Here is a 20,076-nt window from a genome sequence, read left to right on the forward strand (position 1 = left end):
TATCAATGAAATGTACAGATATCATCGCGATTAACCCTAAGTCGAAGTTTTGCTGATGAAGACTCTCGATTTCCAGAATATGTTGTTAAGTGTCCTTAAGTGTTATGGGTTATATATCTGCCAATGTCTACTTGCGTGATTTCTAGCCATTTTGTTCATGCAAAATATGAGATTTTAAATAATTGTGTAAATGATATTCCGGCTATTGAGTCACAGGGTATGGTTTAACGTCAATTCGCTTTACAGCTGGTAAAATAAAATCTATGTCAACAAAAACCTTGTTTCGTGATCCTCTTTTGTTTAACCTATGAACTTTTGAAATGTATCCTATTTGCCACAAGGCTCTCGCGCATTTGACAAATTGTGATCCTCAGCAGATCGGTTTTTCTGCTATTGAACCATGAATTAAAACTCTCAGGACAAGTCATATACTGAGTATTATTCTTGAAGTAAATGAACCCAAGTTTCACCTTTCGGGCTCCATACAAATGTCCAACAATTTGCGAAAGCCTTCTCTCTGTCATGAACATTTCCTTTGTTAAAGACCTTCCAGTCAAATGCTATTTTCATGTTCCTTGCAAACCGTTATGTAACCTTTCCAGATATAACAATTATTGTCAGTTTGACTTTCAGAATATTATAGCATTGTTCTTTCACAATATATTTGATTTATAAATTTCGAACACGACTTTTAATATAAGAGACATTTAAGTAAACTATGACAACATTTTTATAAAACAGTAACTAGAAACATACAATTTGAGCGAGTTGCTAATCATCCTTTTCATTTCAACTGCACTCCCACAGTGATCTGTGGACTATATATGGTTTATTTTCGCAAACCGCTAGAAGTGATCTTCTCAAGGAATATTAAAATCAGCCTCGGAACCAATTAATGGATCTTAAGGGGATACTGAATGTCATATCTGTAACTAAAATGATCAAAACAACGTCCCGGCTATCTGAGGGTATAAGCCTGCGCACCCGCCCCTTTACCATAAGAAGATTACAAATTCTATCTCGGGAGCAGCCAGGTGCATCCAAAATTTCAGAGAACGTTTCCCCAGGGATTGATATAACATCAATAACATTGATGGGCTACAGAGTACTGGTGAGTACATAAGCTGATTACTTTCATGGCATTATCAATTATAGGTACGTGCAATACACAACCCTTTCGAAAACAAGGGTGATTATTCATTATGATATTATTACAGTTAAAATCAATGTATTTTTAAACGTTCTCTGTCATGTAATGATTAGGGACATTATATTATATAATACATTTTGGTACTTGTGTCTCTAAAATAAATATATATTCTCCAAAATAGTGACATCGTTGCTTTACTACCAAAGACAAAACGTGTATAGATCAATACGGAGTCAGGTTCATCTGTACAGGATACTTGCTGAAAATCAAATGATTTACGTATCATTTGAAAACGTCAGTCAGGTGGTAGATAGAAACACAATTCCAAAGGTGCATGCCGTGCATTAACTGCATAAACTGAATTCATTTGGAAAATAGTTCTTCGGAGAGGGTGAAAAAATATATGACAAAGGGATCGGCGTAAGTTTCATCCTTAGGTTTTACAGAATAAATATTGCTATAATTAATAGTTTGAATATTTGATTCTCAAATACCAAAATAGGGAAAGAAGAGAAGAAAAACCACATCGAATCCTTGCTCAAACTAGATGGAAAATAAAATGGATGAACATACAGCATGGGAATATATTAATTTACCATGCAGCAGAGCAATATATTTGCCACTGGCAGTTTTGACAGAGTAACAAATTAGTACACACTGAATCAGGTGTTACGCGTTTAGCCTCTTACAAAACGTAACAAGAACAAAGTGAAGACAAAGTGCTTTGTAAAATTTAACAAATAACTTATTTCCCTAGAAAAACAAGGTAAACATGAGGAAAAGAACTTACGGTTCTACGAATCAAATCCAAAATTAATCAAAGAATATTCCAAGATTTAAAAAAAAAGAAGTCCTAGTAATAAAAAGACCTAACGAAACTAAGTTCGAATCACAGAAAATAATATTTCAGTTTTTGAATTATGTGCAAAATTGCAATAGATGTCTTTGTCCAAGAATTATTTGAGAGCACTAGTAGTTCCAGGAAAAACAAACTTGCAACCCAAACAAATTAAATTAAAGAAAATATTATCCCCAGACTGGTCACAACATAAAACACTTTAACTTCTCAAGTGTTAAGGCACTAATTACTATTCTTTCTTAAAACATCAATAATAAATCTAGCTACAACACAAAACAGATGCCCCCATGCTGATCAAACCTCTAGAAATACCTAATAGATACATGTTCTTTGTCGCTTACTCCAAATATGGCCTCGATTTTACTTTATGAATCTTACTCTGAGAAAGAATTTTTTTATAAAAAGTTGTTTAACACAAATATCGATGGTTCTAAATCAAGACCAGGAACTAGAGCAGCAGTAGATACAAAGTTAAGATAAAGATGTTTACGACAAAATAAAAAACAGTCAGAGCTGAACTATATCAAATTCAGTATATAAAGTTCCATTACAATTGCATGTAATAGAACAAAAAAACTAACAAACAAAAAATTAAATTTAATCAACTGTACATAACACAGGGAAGCAATTGGAATTCGTATTTAATTTTCCATACAATAAGAGTAATGATATATTTAGATGTTTTGATTTTGAAAGGGTCCTACTAAATTGAGTGATCATACCTGGACGTACGTGATGTGAGACCTGAAAATACTTTGTATAAATGAGCAAAGGCTTTATATATCCCGTAAAGAAAATAAACGCAAAGAGTATTTGACAGGATGTTCTATTTTTTGCAGCACACATAATTTGTCAAAGAATTCAAACTACAGGTCCTTTGTTTGTAGCCTCAAATATCTTGCTTGAATTATTGTAGATATCGGCCAGGAAGGGGAGAAACATGCTTATAATTACAAAAATGGGTGAAAATTCACAAATTGCATAAATAACTACGAAACGCGTGCCTTACAATTATGTCATGATGGTAAAAAAAGACATTTCTCTTTGTACATTTGCCATAATGTGTACCCTCCCCATAAGGCTTTGACATCACCAAAGTCTTCAGTTACTTCTTCCCAAGCGATCGACCTGGACGAAGTTGGCCATTATATGTGCATCTATCCGAAATGAACATCACTGTCAGTCTTATAGTGAAGGACTTCACAATACGTTTGCTTGAGGATTTTCAACTTTGCAGGCAACATTCAAAAGCTATGGACATTGTCACAGAGAACCACACGAAGCCAATTGTTCTTCGAAGTTCATGAGCAACCGCAGGTTACTGAGATTAGTGCTCACTTTGAATGTTATGCTGTAAAGATATGTAGTGAACGCTGAATACATTTTATGGCAATCAACAGCTCATCGTTTCTTTTCCGTAAATATTCTTGGAAAGTACCGCTCCTATTGCTTGTATAAAGGGACAATTAATTCTTGGTAAAGCCAACACTGGTGCTGAAGCAAATGCTTTACATAACTCATCAAATGCTACATGATACTCGTCAGTTCAGTGGAACAAGATATTCGTTTTCATATACGGGTGCAAAGCAGCCGCATTTCAGCAAGCAACCCGGGAGCAACCGATTATAGCTACAAACCACAAAGAATCTCCGTACTGCCGTAACCTACTTTGGGGTGGAAAATATGTTAACATCATCTACTTTTCATGATAAGATGCAATAGCTGTAGCTAATATGGTATGCGAAATACTGTACGTATCGCGCACAGAAAGAACATCTGCTGGGCTTTAGCTTCAGACCAGGTATTTGAAGACGCGTAAAGACTTGTGCCTGCCTCTCATTTGTACTTTCAAACATTACCACGGTGACACATGTCAGGAACACCTCACGCTGTAACCAAAATAGGACAACTTTCATCAGATATTAAAATGTCTCGGGAGCGATGCACGAACCAAATTGACATAAAGTTTAACTGGTGTAGACCATTGCTCGTCGCAAACGCCATCCTAAGTCATTCATCATGCTCCATTGTCCACTTACCAGTACCATGACATAATATATAATATCGTGAACTAGCTCATACCATACGGCGAATTCGTTATCGAGAAATATGCGTACCATTTTCATCTAACTGGTGATAGCCAACAACTAGAGGAAGATTAAGCTTATACTTCTCAATGATATAGTTCAAAGTTCTATAATCCACACAAATTGTTTCTATCCATGTTTAGTGTGTAATGTATTATGACTCCATGGTCTTAATCTAAGTAACAGAAAAGAGCGAGAGCCAACAAGTTTTGTAAATGTTAACAATAATTAATTCCACTAGAATGCAAAGTGAAAATTTTAAAAGAACCTACACTATTGCGAGTTAAATCCCAAATGATCATATATGTTCTAGTTCATGTCCAAAAGTATAAAGTATTTCAAATAGAATTCCTATCATCTTACGAATGAATTCCAATCTGGAAACTGCTGGTGTACCAAATACCTGGTTTGTGGGGATAATTTCACAGTCTTTATGCGGCACAGTGATGTAAGGCAAAATGTCCTTTTAATGAATTCATAATAATCCCAAGATATTGATTTAGTCCAATAAGTATTAATGAGTACTTTGTTATTATAAAGAATAATTGTTGTAGTTAAAACCTGTCCAATATTATCTGAAATATAATTTAAATTTATTCCACTAAGGCTGATGTTAAGATATGGTATTCAAATTTCTGTTTACTTATCCCTAATATTTAAACTATTACAAGCACAGAACTAGGATGAGTCATTTTCGAGAAACTTTCAAGGTCAAAAGGCCATATAAACAAGATTTGCGCTTAGTAATAAAGATGTTAATATATAAGCGAAAGTCATATCCAAAAATTAGTTATCTAATATGCTGTTTATAAGACATTAGCTAGGTAGGCCGAACTTCTCACCTCAATTAAGGAAAAGTCACTTAATCAATACAAATGAAAGATACAGCACTCAATAAAAGTTATATATATATATATATATATATATATATATATATATATATATATATATATATATATATATATATATATATACATATATATATATATATACATATATATGTATATATATATATATATATATATATATATATATATATATATATATATATATATATATATATATATATATATATATATATATATATATATTCCATGTTCAACCACCTACCCCCATGTATCTGTCACCAGCTAATGGAATGAAATCTTAAAACTTGTAAAATGTACAAGCCACAAACATACCAAGCGTTATAGTCTCTATCAGTTCCAACCTCAATATCCGCCAAGGGATGGATATGAATTCTAAATATGTTGTGCACATCTACAGACTATTATGCCCCCAAATATATATTTATGGTTTCAAATCTACATTGAATCGTCGAGGAGAAAATGCAGCTATTCAAAAATATGCTATGCTGCACATTACTAGTGTGTAATAGATGAAAACATGTCCACTACTCAAATAACCTGTACAAAGCAGATGAATAAGAATAAACGTACCTAACTGTCACAGATAAAAGCCACACTCCTAAGAACCACTATATAATTATCTAATGGAAGAGGCCATCTTTCAGGTATAAAACAATCAACAAGCACATAAAGCAAGCCATAACATCACACAACAACAGCAACAAAAAAGACAACACTACTTTAATTACTAATACTACCAACTACTACTTTATTTATAAAATTATTGCCCTCAGTTACAAAGCGAATATGATGTATACGTAAACTACTGGCTATGTAGCATAAGTATGCAATGGTTACCTCCCTTATAAAGTGAAACTTACTTCCTTATCAATTTGTCGACTATGTTTGATTCTTTTGGAGTCTACTGAATCAATGCCAAGAAAGTATCGTGCATTCCTCTTAACCTGTAGGTTATGTTAGACTACCAACTAAGACTGTGTTGACAATTAGTTGTGTCTTCATTACTGATTCTGACTTTTGACAGGGTTAATGCTCAGTCTAGGTAAGTTTTCGATACACATGCAGGAAAGTGAAAGTTGAGATCTCGTTGTGAGGCTTGAAACAGATTTATAGGTGTCCCCTGGCCCCTCCTTAAGCCAGAACTATGATTTCGTTTCATCCAGCTTATATTCGTGACCGCCCTAGCAAATGGACTTCATAATTGGTACGCACACATGTCCTGAGCTCAAATCGGATATGCTCTGATGCGTTGCCTTTTGCTCGTGGCACAATCCAGGTGCATGAGATTGTTGGCTCATAAATATCCAGCTAAAACAGGCCCCATTTTACTATAATGATTTCCGGTATTAAATGATCGTTCTAAAACTCATTATGTCTGCTGTTTTTGAGGAGTTGGCGGGGGTTATATTGTTCAGCCAATCCGGCTGTGCATGCATTCTTGCGTGTGAAAAGGTCATGCAACTCCTCGCAAAGGGTCACGCAAGTTCAAACCTTGTGGTAAAATTTGGATAATTTATAGATATTGATAGAGGTTTGAATGATTAGGGATCAAACTTTTGGGTTGGTTCTTTTATCTAAATGGAAAATAACTCGCAAATTATGACACTACAGGCCCAATACTTAGTGTATTTATAATAATAATAATAAAATTAATAATAATAATAATAATAATAAGTTTTATTATTATTATTATTATTATTATTATTATTATTATTATTATTATTATTATTATTATTATTATCTTCCTCAGTGTGAATATATTTGAATATTTCAGATAAGAGTTCAAGTAGATCGCTTATAACATGTCGCGGGTTAAATAGGTGAAATCTCTGGGACACAACCTTGATACAAGAGCGATCACCGTCCTATAGCTATATATATATATATATATATATATATATATATATATATATATATATATATATATATATATATATATATATATATATATATATATATATATATATATATATATATATATATCAGGTGAATTTATAAGTGCAGTAAATTATGCCCTTAGGTCAGTTCTTACTGCTACAGTTTAAGCTTCTGGGTTATAGCACATACACTATTAACATCTCCACCACGTCATTATAAACATTATAAACACTTTCACGGTATGGCAATACATATTAATGCATGTACTCACAATAACCCCTCTGCCCAGGAACTTTGCCAATTGGTCATAAACTGGAAACGATTGAAAGTACAACAATAATCGGTTTTTAAAACTGTTTTAAGCATAATGCAGGAAACATTAAGCATAATATAGCTAATGTAAATAGCATCTCCATTATCACCCACCACTACTACCGCAAAGTTATGGTAGCTCAGTGTTTTTTTTTTCTCTTGGCTGACATGTCTAATTAGAAATAATCAATTGATTTCATAGACTTATGCAACATCATTCCGGTGTATAAAAGGTGAAGGGAAATACGATATCATATAAATGGGAAAAGAACTTGAATTTCACCGTTAAAATCAATTCTTACATATGAATTTTGAGTAGTTACAGATGAAGTAACTACAGTTTAATGAGAAACTATGCTTGCATATATGTATGGGTTATATGTTGTATGTTGGAACATAATGTGGGATAAATACAGCTCGGAGAAATATTAATTTTCTTCCAGGAAAATTGAAGATATGGATGCATATGTGAAGAGCTTGGTGGTTGAGCTCCCAGATATTATTGAAAATTGTATGAAAAGGTCACATGATGATGTGAAGATAGTACTCGACTACTTGCTGAAATATGTAAAGGTATATCTTGCTTTTTTCCAAAAGATAATGTTATCAAACTTATTATACATTCATGAAGAAGAAGCAAACACGCAGTTTAATATGACTTTGTTTGCTTTGTATAATATTTAAAAGCGAGTTTGTTGCTGAAAAAACACTCACATTATATTCAAGGGATGATGACAGTTAAAGAGGTAAATAATTATCACTGACCCTATGAATTTTTGTATCCTCGCATTCATGTTGGTCTGGCAATAAGGTTATACAGCTATGTATTGAAAATAATGATAATAATAATAATAGTAATAATGCTTATTGTTATTATTATTATTATTATTATTATTATTATTATTATTGCTATCAATTGCACAAAGTCCACAACACGGCAACCCGAATGTAAAGGAATCTTCAGGTACTGAGGAATCACTTCTTGCAACATTACTTGCTAATCCTCTGAGACTTGAACAGTATCATTGATTATCTTCCATGGGCATTGTCTAATACAGATGGCCAAAGTCATAACATGGCATGTATTATTAAGTCGTCACTGTTGATAAATGTCTGACTGTTTGAACATTTTGAACTTAATTTCTCTCAATACCACATTCAGATGCCATTGTATAAAACACCTATGCCGTTTTGGATGTAGTTTTTTTCTTAATTTTCATTTTTGTATGTACACAGTAGTTGTATAGAGCTCTCAAAGCTCAGAAGATACATTCTGAACGTACTCTTCAAACGTTTCCATTTGCAAGAATGCCGTCCGACCATGGAAACCTTTTCAAAAGTAATAAACTTTTCTGTAACAGTAAATTTGCAAACCCTATAAACGTACTTTTATTTCTAAACCATAAACTAGATCATTTGACAACTGTGTTAATGGTCACATCTTAGATGGGGTGTAGGTCACAAAAAGTATAAAAAGGATGGGTATAAAGAAAGCCTTGTCCATGGAAATTGATTTGGGAAAATCCTAATTTCAGTAAATGAATTATGCACTGGAAGTCTGGAATACTGGACATTTTAAAGCATGGGAATTTATCGTTGAGGCTATAATTGTTTTGGTTTGGTGTCTGAAAGGCCTCTGACTTTAAATATAACGTTAAAATGTGCACAGGTATAACCGTATGGATCTCCATGTCCTCTTGCGTGCAAAAGTAATGTTAAAAGGGTCCATACGTTTAACAATATTTATCTTTATGACCTCTAACGGAAAATGTTGCGTTAAAACTACACGTACAAACAAATACGCCGCTAGTATTGAAAGCTTCTCGGATATCTAATATCCAAAACCAATGTATTTACTGACCAGCACCCACACAGTGCCATCAACGTTCCGGATATAGTGATCATCATTCATTTCTCTACTATCCATCACCGAGGGGTATATTATCCAAAACTCACACTATAGCATCAATACGCCGTTTATCGTGACCAACATCCATGTATTTTAATACAGCATCCAGTTATCTCTTGTCCAACACTGACACAACGCTCACACTATATTATCAAATTGCCGCTGGAGCGACGACCTATATGCAACATTATCCAATGCAAAGTTTGATCAACCAGTAACAGGTTATGCAACATCTCCAAATATACAATGAATATGCACAGACTATATTTACAAAGGCACAAATATAAATCACTCGAGAGTAAAGGATGTTAAAGAAGGCGAATACAATCAAACACACACACACACAAACGCAATATCACATACGAACAATGATAGGAATGCTTACGTATGCAACACCACATAAAAGTGTAATGGTGTTTTTGTCTACTTATGTTCGTAGAGGGTGTAGACGATTTTGATTGAAGACATATCTTAAAGGTAGCGCGAACTTGTTGTAGCACTCAGTTGCTTAGTATAGTTTTCATTCATTTTTCAAGTTTAGTTGGTCAAATCGCATCTCTTTAAAATTCATTTCTCTATTTTTGTTTCAAATTTATCTTTTTACATTTTGCGTAAAAATTTCATTTTAAAGTTTTACTTTTCAAATTTCATTGTTTTCAATTTTCATGTTCAATTTTATCTTCAATATTTGATCTTTTGATATTTAAATTTCAAGTTTAAATTTCAGTGTTTCAATTTCAACTTCATATTTTTCAATTTTCAAATTCGCTTTCTTAATTTTTATATTGTTCAAACTTGCAATAATTATTTTATTTTTTATTTATCACTTTTTGATCTTTATTTATAAGATTTATTATTCCATTTCGTTTCCTTAGTCTTTAGATTTTCAACTACTATTTCAATTTTCATTCTCTTGATTACGTTTTATTTAACTCCTTTTTTGAAAGTTTCTATTTTTCATTGTAAATTGTATTCTATATATAGGGTCTTTCAATTTTCATTTTGAAATATTGTTGCTTAAGCATGTTAATATCTTTTCCTTGAGTCAAATGAAAGGATGAAAGAGAGAATGTCAAACTTTCTCATTGAGAATGAAAACTTTAAAAGTAAGCAAAACCATCTTCAATCTGTGGACATTACACAGGAGGGGGAGAAAGGAAGTTATTCATAGCACATGTAGTGCCTGTCCTGCTCAGACGTTAGCTTTGTCAATCTGTGCTAATGCAACTTGTATTCGAGTTTAGTTTTACTGATATCGATATGATATATTTAATATATACTATAATGTACACTACGTTCTAGGAATCCAATAAGCCAAAGCAGATCAATAGGTCAAGTAAACAGGTATGTCTGTTAAGTATGACACGCTTTAATTCGAATGGAGGTCATGAAATGTCAAGTAAATTTAGGATTGCATTTGCCTTGTTAGAGCATGCCATAGTTGTTTATTAGTTCAATAGTATGAGTGAATCATGCAACACTGATTGTTTTAAGGTAATACGATTTAATTGTTCCAGAAACTTTAAATGAATCAGATAATGATCACATGATGCGTACATTGAGAATACATGCACTCCATTCTTCAGTTGTACTCAGTCCTGTAAGAGTAGTTTAGAAGACTAGATGATTTATTAATACGATTTGCTCATTGGATTTATCAGAATGAAAACTTTTTAAACAGTCCATTCTTATTTGATTATATGATTTTTTTTGAAAGGCTTGAATATTTAATAATTACATCCGATTATGTGAAAAATTCAAGGACGTCACTGATATGCTACATTCACGGGATTACATTGAAGTAAAACTGTTTCGATCTGGAACTGTGATTATTTGGTGGTGCTTGCACGACAGCACATAAACACTTTAGAACTTCATTCGGGATGCCTTTGGATAGCTTCTGGATTATTGAGACATTGATAGCACGACTAAGTATATTTTACAAATTCATACACTGAAAGTAATTTTTAATTCTTTCACTTTGTTTAATTTTTATTTTATTTTTTAAAAAAAATTATATTTTGGAAAAGAGAATGCTTGTTAGGATTACCTAATCTTGTTACTTAGGTTTAAGCCCCTAGACATGACACATACATAAAAAATAAACATGCGTATTAGTTACCTTAAAGCTCTCAGTAAGAAATAGCATCCACAATCCTTTTCACGGCCCAAAAGTTTGCCACATCAAGCAGAACACAAATCCCTCAGTTATAATTAACTTTCTTGTGTGATAGAATGTAAGTGTGTAGGTGTGTTTAGTAAGTGTGTAAACACTGCAATTGTTTTGAACGTCTGAAGCATTATTTAAGGTGAAAAATAATTAAATTTAGGAGACTTGGTTTGCATTGGTTAAAGAAATATAAATAGGAAGGCATAAATGGAGACTTTTTGAAAGAAACGATTTTACTTGATTGAGTTACAACAACTATGGAAGGAGATATCGAAAGCATTATATTTTTATATAGCATTGCTTAGTGATAGTTCGCAGGATATGTTTCCCAACAGCAACGTATGTAGCTTCACGGCTTGATTACCTCAAGCCATACCATGGGATCAGAATGCTTAATGAGAAGCAGATTTGGTTAAAAATCTTTAATCCAGTTCAAGTCAAGAGTGCAGGGAATATCAAATATTGAAAACCCAAGATCAAGAACACTTGGACAAAAATAATCATCTTATTTACGAAATTAAAGCACCATTATCGATGAATCACCAATTGATCGAATCCATGATAGTTCATGCAGGATTGTATTTTAATGTTCAACATCTCGACGAAACCATTTCAGATATTATAACAATCTGCTTGCCAGATCACCAGAGATAACCAGCCGATGTGTACTAAGCGAGTAACAACAAATTATTCACAATTTTGTTTTCCGACAGCAAAAGGTTGTTTATCATATTCTCAACAATTCTCGTTGTTACCTGTTTGTGAAAAATGGAACTTAGTACAACGCTCAAAATACAGTCGCAACAACGATCAATTATATAGCTATTTTCGCTTTCGTATTGACTTGAACGAAGGATTGAATTTGATCTTTGTGTATTCTGATGTCGGCAAGTACAACTTCGTGGCAAACAAAGCAGTTCGGCTGCTGAAACTCTATCCGTTCAATGTTGGTTCAGCCATAGCTGCTTACGATCATGGAGGAAATATGTATCATTTTCGCCAAACATTATTCGTCTCAGTAAATCGTATTTTGACAGTGGCAATATTAGTATAAAATGAGATTTAGGACAAAATAGCATATTCTCGAAAAGAAACATCACAATGAAATTTCATTTTCGAACAATATTCCCTAGCTAATTTTAACATGTTTCCTGCGTGCCACAAAATTATCGGCATCAAGGACATGCTTCAGGAGATATGGCAAAATTATCTTTTCGTACTGTTGCACGCATCGTGTAACCTATGGTTTCTCGAAGAGTGCATCCTTTAAAATATTCAGCTCTGATGCAAGGAAACGTTGTCCTAAATGTAGTTATCGACTAACAAAGCCCAAGGAAGTCTTGATTAATGCAGCACAAAATGTGATGACTCAAACAGGAAAATAACTTCTATGTCATTCCTACTATAGGTCAGATCAACAGTGTGCAGAAGAAAAATTGGTAAACTCTCGATTCCTGATATATACATTCAGAGGAAGAATAAAAATGGCAAAAATGCAACTGTCAAGGAAATTGAAGTTTGCGATTACTAACTGAAAACAGGATATATGATGCAGCGAGATTCTTGGGAATGTTCCTAGTCAGAAAACACTCTGTTTGCCATGCCAAAGACGATGATGACAATGGAAGAACCTCAATGGATAGAATTTCGTCATGAATCATCATGGACTATTTCAGCACCTATAAAATTTGAAATCGAATAACAAAGATTAAATCGACCGGAATAAGAAATCAATTGTATGTCATATTCAATGATCTAGAAATGGACATTATAAATTCTGGCGGCCATGCCAATATTGCTCCCGTCAACAATTTAATGCATTTGTTGTTCGGCGAAGTGAATTTGTACTTGAATAGCGAACTAGTGAGCAATAGCATCAGTACTTACCCTTACAGAGCGTACCTGAAACATCTCTTGCCATTAAAGACAAGAAAGCAAGAATAAACGTTTAAAGGCTTAAGTGGTATGGAACTTGGAAACATTTAACGACACAGAATTGGCTGACGTGACGATCTGAACAATGTTGGATTTAACGACCTTTGAAATGAAATTATAAACATGGTATAAAAATAATGGTTTCATTGTATTTGAACACGTAGGTGCAAGGAAAGTACAAAACAAACATCGAAGATGCTAGACTTTACGTGCATAGTGTGAAAGTCTTACATAAAGTGCGAAACGGTGAGCAGACCGACAGCCAAGTAAGATCTACAAACGGAAGATAAAGCCTTCAACACTGCATATTGAATCCGACCCAAAATCGAACATCATGTTTTCCAAGTTCAAATGACAAAACATTTGCACATTGGCGCTGATGCAGATAATATTTTCATTCACTTGATATATTTGTTTAACTAACAAGACAATGTAATTATTATCTATAATTCTAGAAGGCCTACGCTTCGAAGACACATATGATGTATCAGCTGGAAGTGCTTAAGAGTGTGTTGTCAAAGAAATATGGAGGGAACAATCCAAAAATATCCAAACACATCAAACAGATTCGGCAAGGTTTGGTGAGTAAATATTATTCAGTTTGCATTGGCTCTTTTTTTTCCTAAAATCTTAAATCTTATCCAGAATATATCGTGTATAAGTTCTCAATAGAAACTGGATTTTGCTGTAGAGGTCGTAATTTGTGTTATATATTATAATAACCTTTGTAAACACAACATTGACGCAATACTTTTTTATGTTATATTCAACAATCAAAACAAACTGTGTTGAAAAGTATGTTTCCTATCATTTCAGGAGATCAGAATGAAAGGAAACGCAGGCAACGTCCCTTCGATTGGAAATAACTGGTTAATACTGTTCAATGTATATGGATGCAGACACATATGCATATTTGAGCACAATAATTGAATGGCAAAAAGAGTTGAAATATGTCACTATTATGAAAAACCGAAAAATGTAGGCATTTACCAGAATCGTACGTAGACAGTTTTGTTACGGTATTAGTCCTCATTTATGCGACATCATTTCAAATTACCTTTACTTCTCTGTAATCCTTTTGCTTTTACGGAACTTGAAACATATGCTAGGAAATCAAATCCAAAATTTCTCCAAATTTCTGGGCTCAAATTCCATCTTACCACAAGGCATTTACCAGAATCGTACGTAGACAGCTTTGTTAAGGTATTAGTTCTCATTTATGCGACATCATTTCAAATTACCTTTACTTCTCTGTAATCCTTTTGCTTTTACGGAACTTGAAACATATACTAGGAAATCAAATCCACAATTCCTGCAAATTTCTAGGCTCAAATTCCATCTTACCACAAACCCGCAACCATTGGTCGGCGCCATGTATACTTTCATTACAGTACAAGTAATTATAACTTGTCCATCCTTAACATGTTTCCATCCATGTTATGCAGCACTAACAGACAACAGTCTACAATTAAATAAAAACACAACGATTAGACTACACCACTGTAATGTACATGTCAGCCTTGATTAGATAGTGGAATTCACCAGTGAAAGCTGCAGTGGAAAATATGCTAGCAGTTTAGCATTATGCAACAGGTCAAGTAGATACGAACATAATAGATACGTCCATGATTAAACAAAGCAACAAGTAATAGGAGAGAGAGAGATGTGGGGATGTTGCAGTGGTTATAGTCACTGTTGTTGTCAATAATGAATGCCTATCAGTTATTTATTTTCAAAAATAAGACATCTTGCTTTTAAATATATGCTGAATAAATGTCATGCATTGTATTCAAATTCATTTAAAAACATAAATAAGCATGTGTATATAAGTATAATTAATTATATTGTATATGCAATATAATGTAGCATTCTTTAGGCTTAAACAAATGGTAGGCAATAGTATCATACATTAAAATAAACACTTGACAGTTTTAAAACAATATGTACTTTCTCTTTACAGGAATCGACACAACATGAACCAAATGTTTGGAAAGTAAGTTCAGACGATTAATAATGCAATTCCAGATAGGGTACCATGAGTAGTATATTCTATGCATTTACGCTTTGAAAGTCGTGGTACGGTTAAGAATATGGAATAATCAAACATTGCCATCTGCCTATTGTAAATGGTTGCTCTGTCATGATATAATCCTTAGCTAAAGTTTGCAAAACTTCACGTAGAACATATATATGTCTGAGGCTTGATATAGAGCAGAAACGTAAAGAGAAATGTAAATTATATATATATATATATATATATATATATATATATATATATATATATATATATATATATATATATATATATATATATATATATATATATTGTACCTATTGACTAGTCATACAGATGATTAGATTAGCAACATATTTTGAGATAAGACCGATATGTTCTTATTTTTTTAGCTGCCATGCACACGAACTAGGTGGGTCAAATGTTATTTGGTGTTTCAAAGTGTATTTCTCCGTGAAAGTTGTCGTGCACAGGTTGATTTGCATACCGTTTGCAATTTAAGCAAGAAAAACTGTTCTATTGTTTTAATGAGTCACATATATACATACTTTATTCCGACTTAAATTTAGTATTCGAAATCATTATGTTTTTTTTTTCCTTCACTCAGTCCGCCCAAATAGGTATTTTATACCGAATTTTCACAGACTACATTTATTATGAATAGAAAGTAAGATGTTGATATTTCAAGATTACGACATGCAATGAGGTGTACAAATTAAGGACTTAGCAATGCTCTTTTGTATGTTTTCCCATATTACCTCACACAAAATGGTCTCCGTCCTAGTCAAATTGATGGTCTCTGACATTATTTAGACAGATGCGATGATCACTTCATAATTTTTAATGATTTTATAACCAACCATTCTTTCTGAATGGAAATATTTCCTGCGACGGTACTTGCAAGGAATTCGTCATATATAGTCTTGAACGTCCACCTTAACCTCACGTTTGACAATTATCGTACTCATTCTTGGCGTCGGATGGTAGACGCTTCGCATGCTACTTGCTGCGTTAAAAATTGTCCTTATTTAAATAATAAGAAATTTCTAAGGACCGAGTGCCTCATATTGAACATGCGTATGTAACTGTCGAACTAAGCCAACATACGTTGGGTGAAGTATTAACTTTCTCATTCAAATTTGGTGACATTTTCCTGTACAGTGGCGGTACGAGAAAACTATACATCAACCACATGTATATTGGCGAACGCAAGATCATAGATCAATACCGTGTGAAGGGGCGGCATGGTTGGTTCTCTCTTCTTACGCAGGATACTATATCAATCATCCAAATAGTATGAATGATGATTTTGGTTCATGTCAGTTTTGAATGGGCATCAAATAATGGTGCAATCACTAAGCTGTATTTTTCTGACTTCTCTATAATATCACAGGCTGCAGATTGATCATTTGAATGGAAATCCGTCTAATATCGTCTACATCAATCGAATCATTTGAATACGTGATAAACAATAATTCAGTATTTCGTTGATTTACCGTCATAACACAACATAACATCATACACAATGTTTGCACATGTTTTAGCTAAACATTCAGAAATGAGAATTATCTCTTGCGAGATCTAACCTTACTAGAGAATTGCTTGTAAAATTGTTTCAGAATTAATCCCTCTGTTACTTTATCATTGACTAATTGCAAAATAGGCGGTCATCTCCAAGCAAAATCGTCATGTGCGCATAATTTCGAAAATCATTTTTATCACAGATTATATTCTTTTAGCATGGCCAATGTCAAAAAGATTGATTTGATACTGACAATCTCAACAGAATGACTATGTGCGTTGAATTAATACTTGGACGCGCAAACATAAAACACTTCTGAAAGTAATACGTATATTTGTGTGCAAAGAAAGATCGTTCATTTTCAGAACTAATGACTTGTTTACAGATATGCTTATGTATTTGTAGTAAACCGGACAAAACAGTGGAATTTGTACCATTGAATCATTTTGAACTAAATGTTATAGCACAATCTCTTTTAAATGCATATGTTTGATCACTGACGGATATCGTTATTACAGAAATACATTTTGTTAAAAACTGTGATCTTTAAAGAGTAATGGGTCGATTTTAGAAGAGAATGCTACCCTGTTATGATGACTTTCGGTACCGAAATTGGCCGAAACGTTTCTGGTGTTTAAAAGATATTTGTCAAAGCTCAATGCATGTATCAATGTCCGGGACGAGACATACAACAGCTACGAGGGATTATCGACACTTCAAGTGAGAGCATCCGAATCCAAAGTACCGAAGGAAGCTAGTGTGCACCAATAAAGGATGTGAAAGTCGCAGACATTTTTCATTAGTATATTTTGGAGCCAGATGTGGGAATTTCAGTAAGCGAAATCTTTCTGCCTCCTGTTTCGAAACATTTTATCTCCAATTATTAAGACAAGTTTGGCGGAATATCGGACATCAGATGTGACGGAATGTGATTTGTATTGAGAGTTATACCTATTATTGTAACAAGTTGTCTAATTTTAGATCAGGAATAAAGAATGTTGCAGCTCCATAGTAAGGTTAGATTAATCGGTCTCCGTCCTAGAACAGCAAAATCGCACGTGCAGCTTGGAACTTTGATAACATACGTCATTTACAAAACTAGATTTGACCCTGCTATACACTTTGATAAAATGTTGAAGATGCAATAATATTAAGAGAATAACCTTTCATTTAGAATTAGTTTGATAGATAAGATGCATTTAAATCATGTGGTATGTTAGATTCGATTGATTGAAACTGCAAAACAATTCAATTATCCTTATAAGGCTGGAAAATCTTTGCCCATTGCTTGTGATGGCGTCGTTTGCAAAGTTAACCGACAAAGTACCACTTGTTTCTCCTAAAACGTAGTAATGTTTACCTTGTCAAACGGGCCTTGATAGAAATTCTACACTGTTGGTAATTTTGACACTTTTCTATATAACCTTTATACAAAAGGTATTATGAACATAAGCTGATAATGAATCTTAGCAGTAAAATATCTTTTGTTTTCCAACATAAAGAACTAAAGGTGGGCAGAATTGCAGTACCGTACCTAATGCATCTTGGAAAATTACCAGACCCAGTTCAAGGTAAATATGACTCCACTTATAAACAATCTAATATGCAGTTTCAAAGTGTCAAGTTTGTTTTCATCATGACATTGTAGTTACAAGATTACATTACCGAGGAATGTTGAATTTCAACTAAATCTAGTATGTAGCTTTATAATAAAGATAATGTAGCTACATGCTAAATAATTATTGTTCATTTGACATATTGTAACAAAGTAAATCATAATATTTGTTTAGGTGGAAAATGTTTCATAGTTTTCATAATGGAGTTGTATTGGTTTCCTTGACCGATGGAAGCGAGGAACTTGAAGAATGCTCTGCTCTTTCTAACTGATCATTATAAAAACTTATATACACTACTGCAAGCCAGGTATACAGTTTAATGTGCGGATAGTTGCATTTTGAAAAGAGAAGAAATAGTATGTCGATGTAAACAAATAGTTACCAAAATATTCCACTAGTTATAATAACTCAATATGCAAACGAATAAAGGTAAAATCATGGATTATCTCATCTTCTTGATGTCATCTGCTGACTAGCAAATAAAATCTTCGGGTTGTAGTTTTTCGAAAAAATAGAGAACATAATAAAATATTATTATGGAAGTAGACTTTAGAACAGCCATCAACAAAGCTGGTAAATATTTCGTAATTTTCAAAACTCCTAGTAAATCGTGACTGAAAGACGCAATTGCTGTTTCACAGAGATTGCTTCTGAAATGTTCCTAAATATGAGTGGTTACTGTAAACTTGCAATCTTGTTTGAGAATTTATACTGAGCAGGTATCCGTCCAAACATGAGGCAATAATGGATGCTGTACTTTGAACATGTATAGTGACACATTGAAAGTAATATCCCCATGGAAGTTTGAATTTTGTTCTGAAAGTTTGTCCTAATTTCAATGTTGTGAGTTGGGTCTTCCTGTGCATACAACATGTACTTTCTCATACGTTAACATTGATATCTATGGAAATGAATTATTGACTTTATCCATAAAGACCCTGATTTATTAATTGGACTCCTCCGGTTTAGAGCGTCCACTTCGGAGGCGAAATATCGCGGGGTCGAACCCCGGCCAAGTCATTTCAAAGACTTATAAAAAATGGTACTAACAGTTGCCTCCTTTGGCGCTTAGCATTAGGAGGTTAGTATTAAAATCGGTGTCTTGGTGTCATGATAATGTGACCTGGTGGGACATTATGATACATCATAGCGATATACCTGAACAGTGCTAAAGCTACGTTAAAAAATACTATCCCATGCACACACACACACACACACACACACACACACACACACACACACTTGATTGTAGTGAACAGGGCCTTTTGCGATCCATGTTAGTAGCTCTAGCATATCTGTTAAATTTCAAATTATTATTTATAATTGGAAAATTGAAATTGGTATGTCCATCAAACGGGCAGCACTGGATACTAATCAACTACTTGATGTAAACTAATGCCAGTTATTCAAAAGAACAAAACATGACTATTATGATTGGCGTAATCAATAAAGAACTTAGCGACATGAGCACATTTTTCCTTAGGGAAACAAATTAGAATAAGGACAGCAACAGTCACGTATGTTAAGTAGCTGCCACAAGATCAGCCTCATTATCAGGAAGATTTACAACAGAAGGATAAGTACATACTGGCAATATTAATATAGATTGTTATTATCGTTTCTGTCGTTTTACTGACCATATCTTAAATTTATGTTAGAATATGTTATGGAGTATGCTTGTTGTGGGCACATTCTGTGCAGTAAAATAGATACCACCAATGTTTCTTTAGTTTTAAAAAAAAGAACGAGTTGGAC

At 33.4% G+C, this 20,076-nt stretch overlaps 1 protein-coding gene across 5 annotated transcripts in view; it reads left to right on the top strand.

Moving 5' to 3' along the window:
• Positions 1 to 5,834: 5,834 nt before the first annotated feature.
• LOC149797656 (uncharacterized) overlaps positions 5,835 to 20,076 on the top strand; it is an 81,123-nt gene continuing 66,881 nt past the window's right edge. For all 5 annotated transcript variants that reach the window (XM_089962564.1, XM_089962566.1, XM_089962565.1 and 2 more), the window contains exons 1-6: positions 5,835 to 6,007; positions 7,599 to 7,728; positions 13,625 to 13,750; positions 13,986 to 14,038; positions 15,130 to 15,162; positions 18,208 to 18,276. In XM_089962564.1, coding sequence (XP_089818690.1) covers positions 7,612 to 7,728; positions 13,625 to 13,750; positions 13,986 to 14,038; positions 15,130 to 15,162; positions 18,208 to 18,276 — 398 coding nt within the window. In that variant the 5' untranslated portion in view covers positions 5,835 to 6,007; positions 7,599 to 7,611. The remainder of the gene's footprint in view (positions 6,008 to 7,598; positions 7,729 to 13,624; positions 13,751 to 13,985; positions 14,039 to 15,129; positions 15,163 to 18,207; positions 18,277 to 20,076) is intronic.

Source organism: Sinohyriopsis cumingii, chromosome 6, assembly GCF_028554795.1.
Source record: "Sinohyriopsis cumingii isolate HCF-2022 chromosome 6, ASM2855479v2, whole genome shotgun sequence".
Classification (NCBI taxonomy): domain Eukaryota; kingdom Metazoa; phylum Mollusca; class Bivalvia; order Unionida; family Unionidae; genus Sinohyriopsis; species Sinohyriopsis cumingii.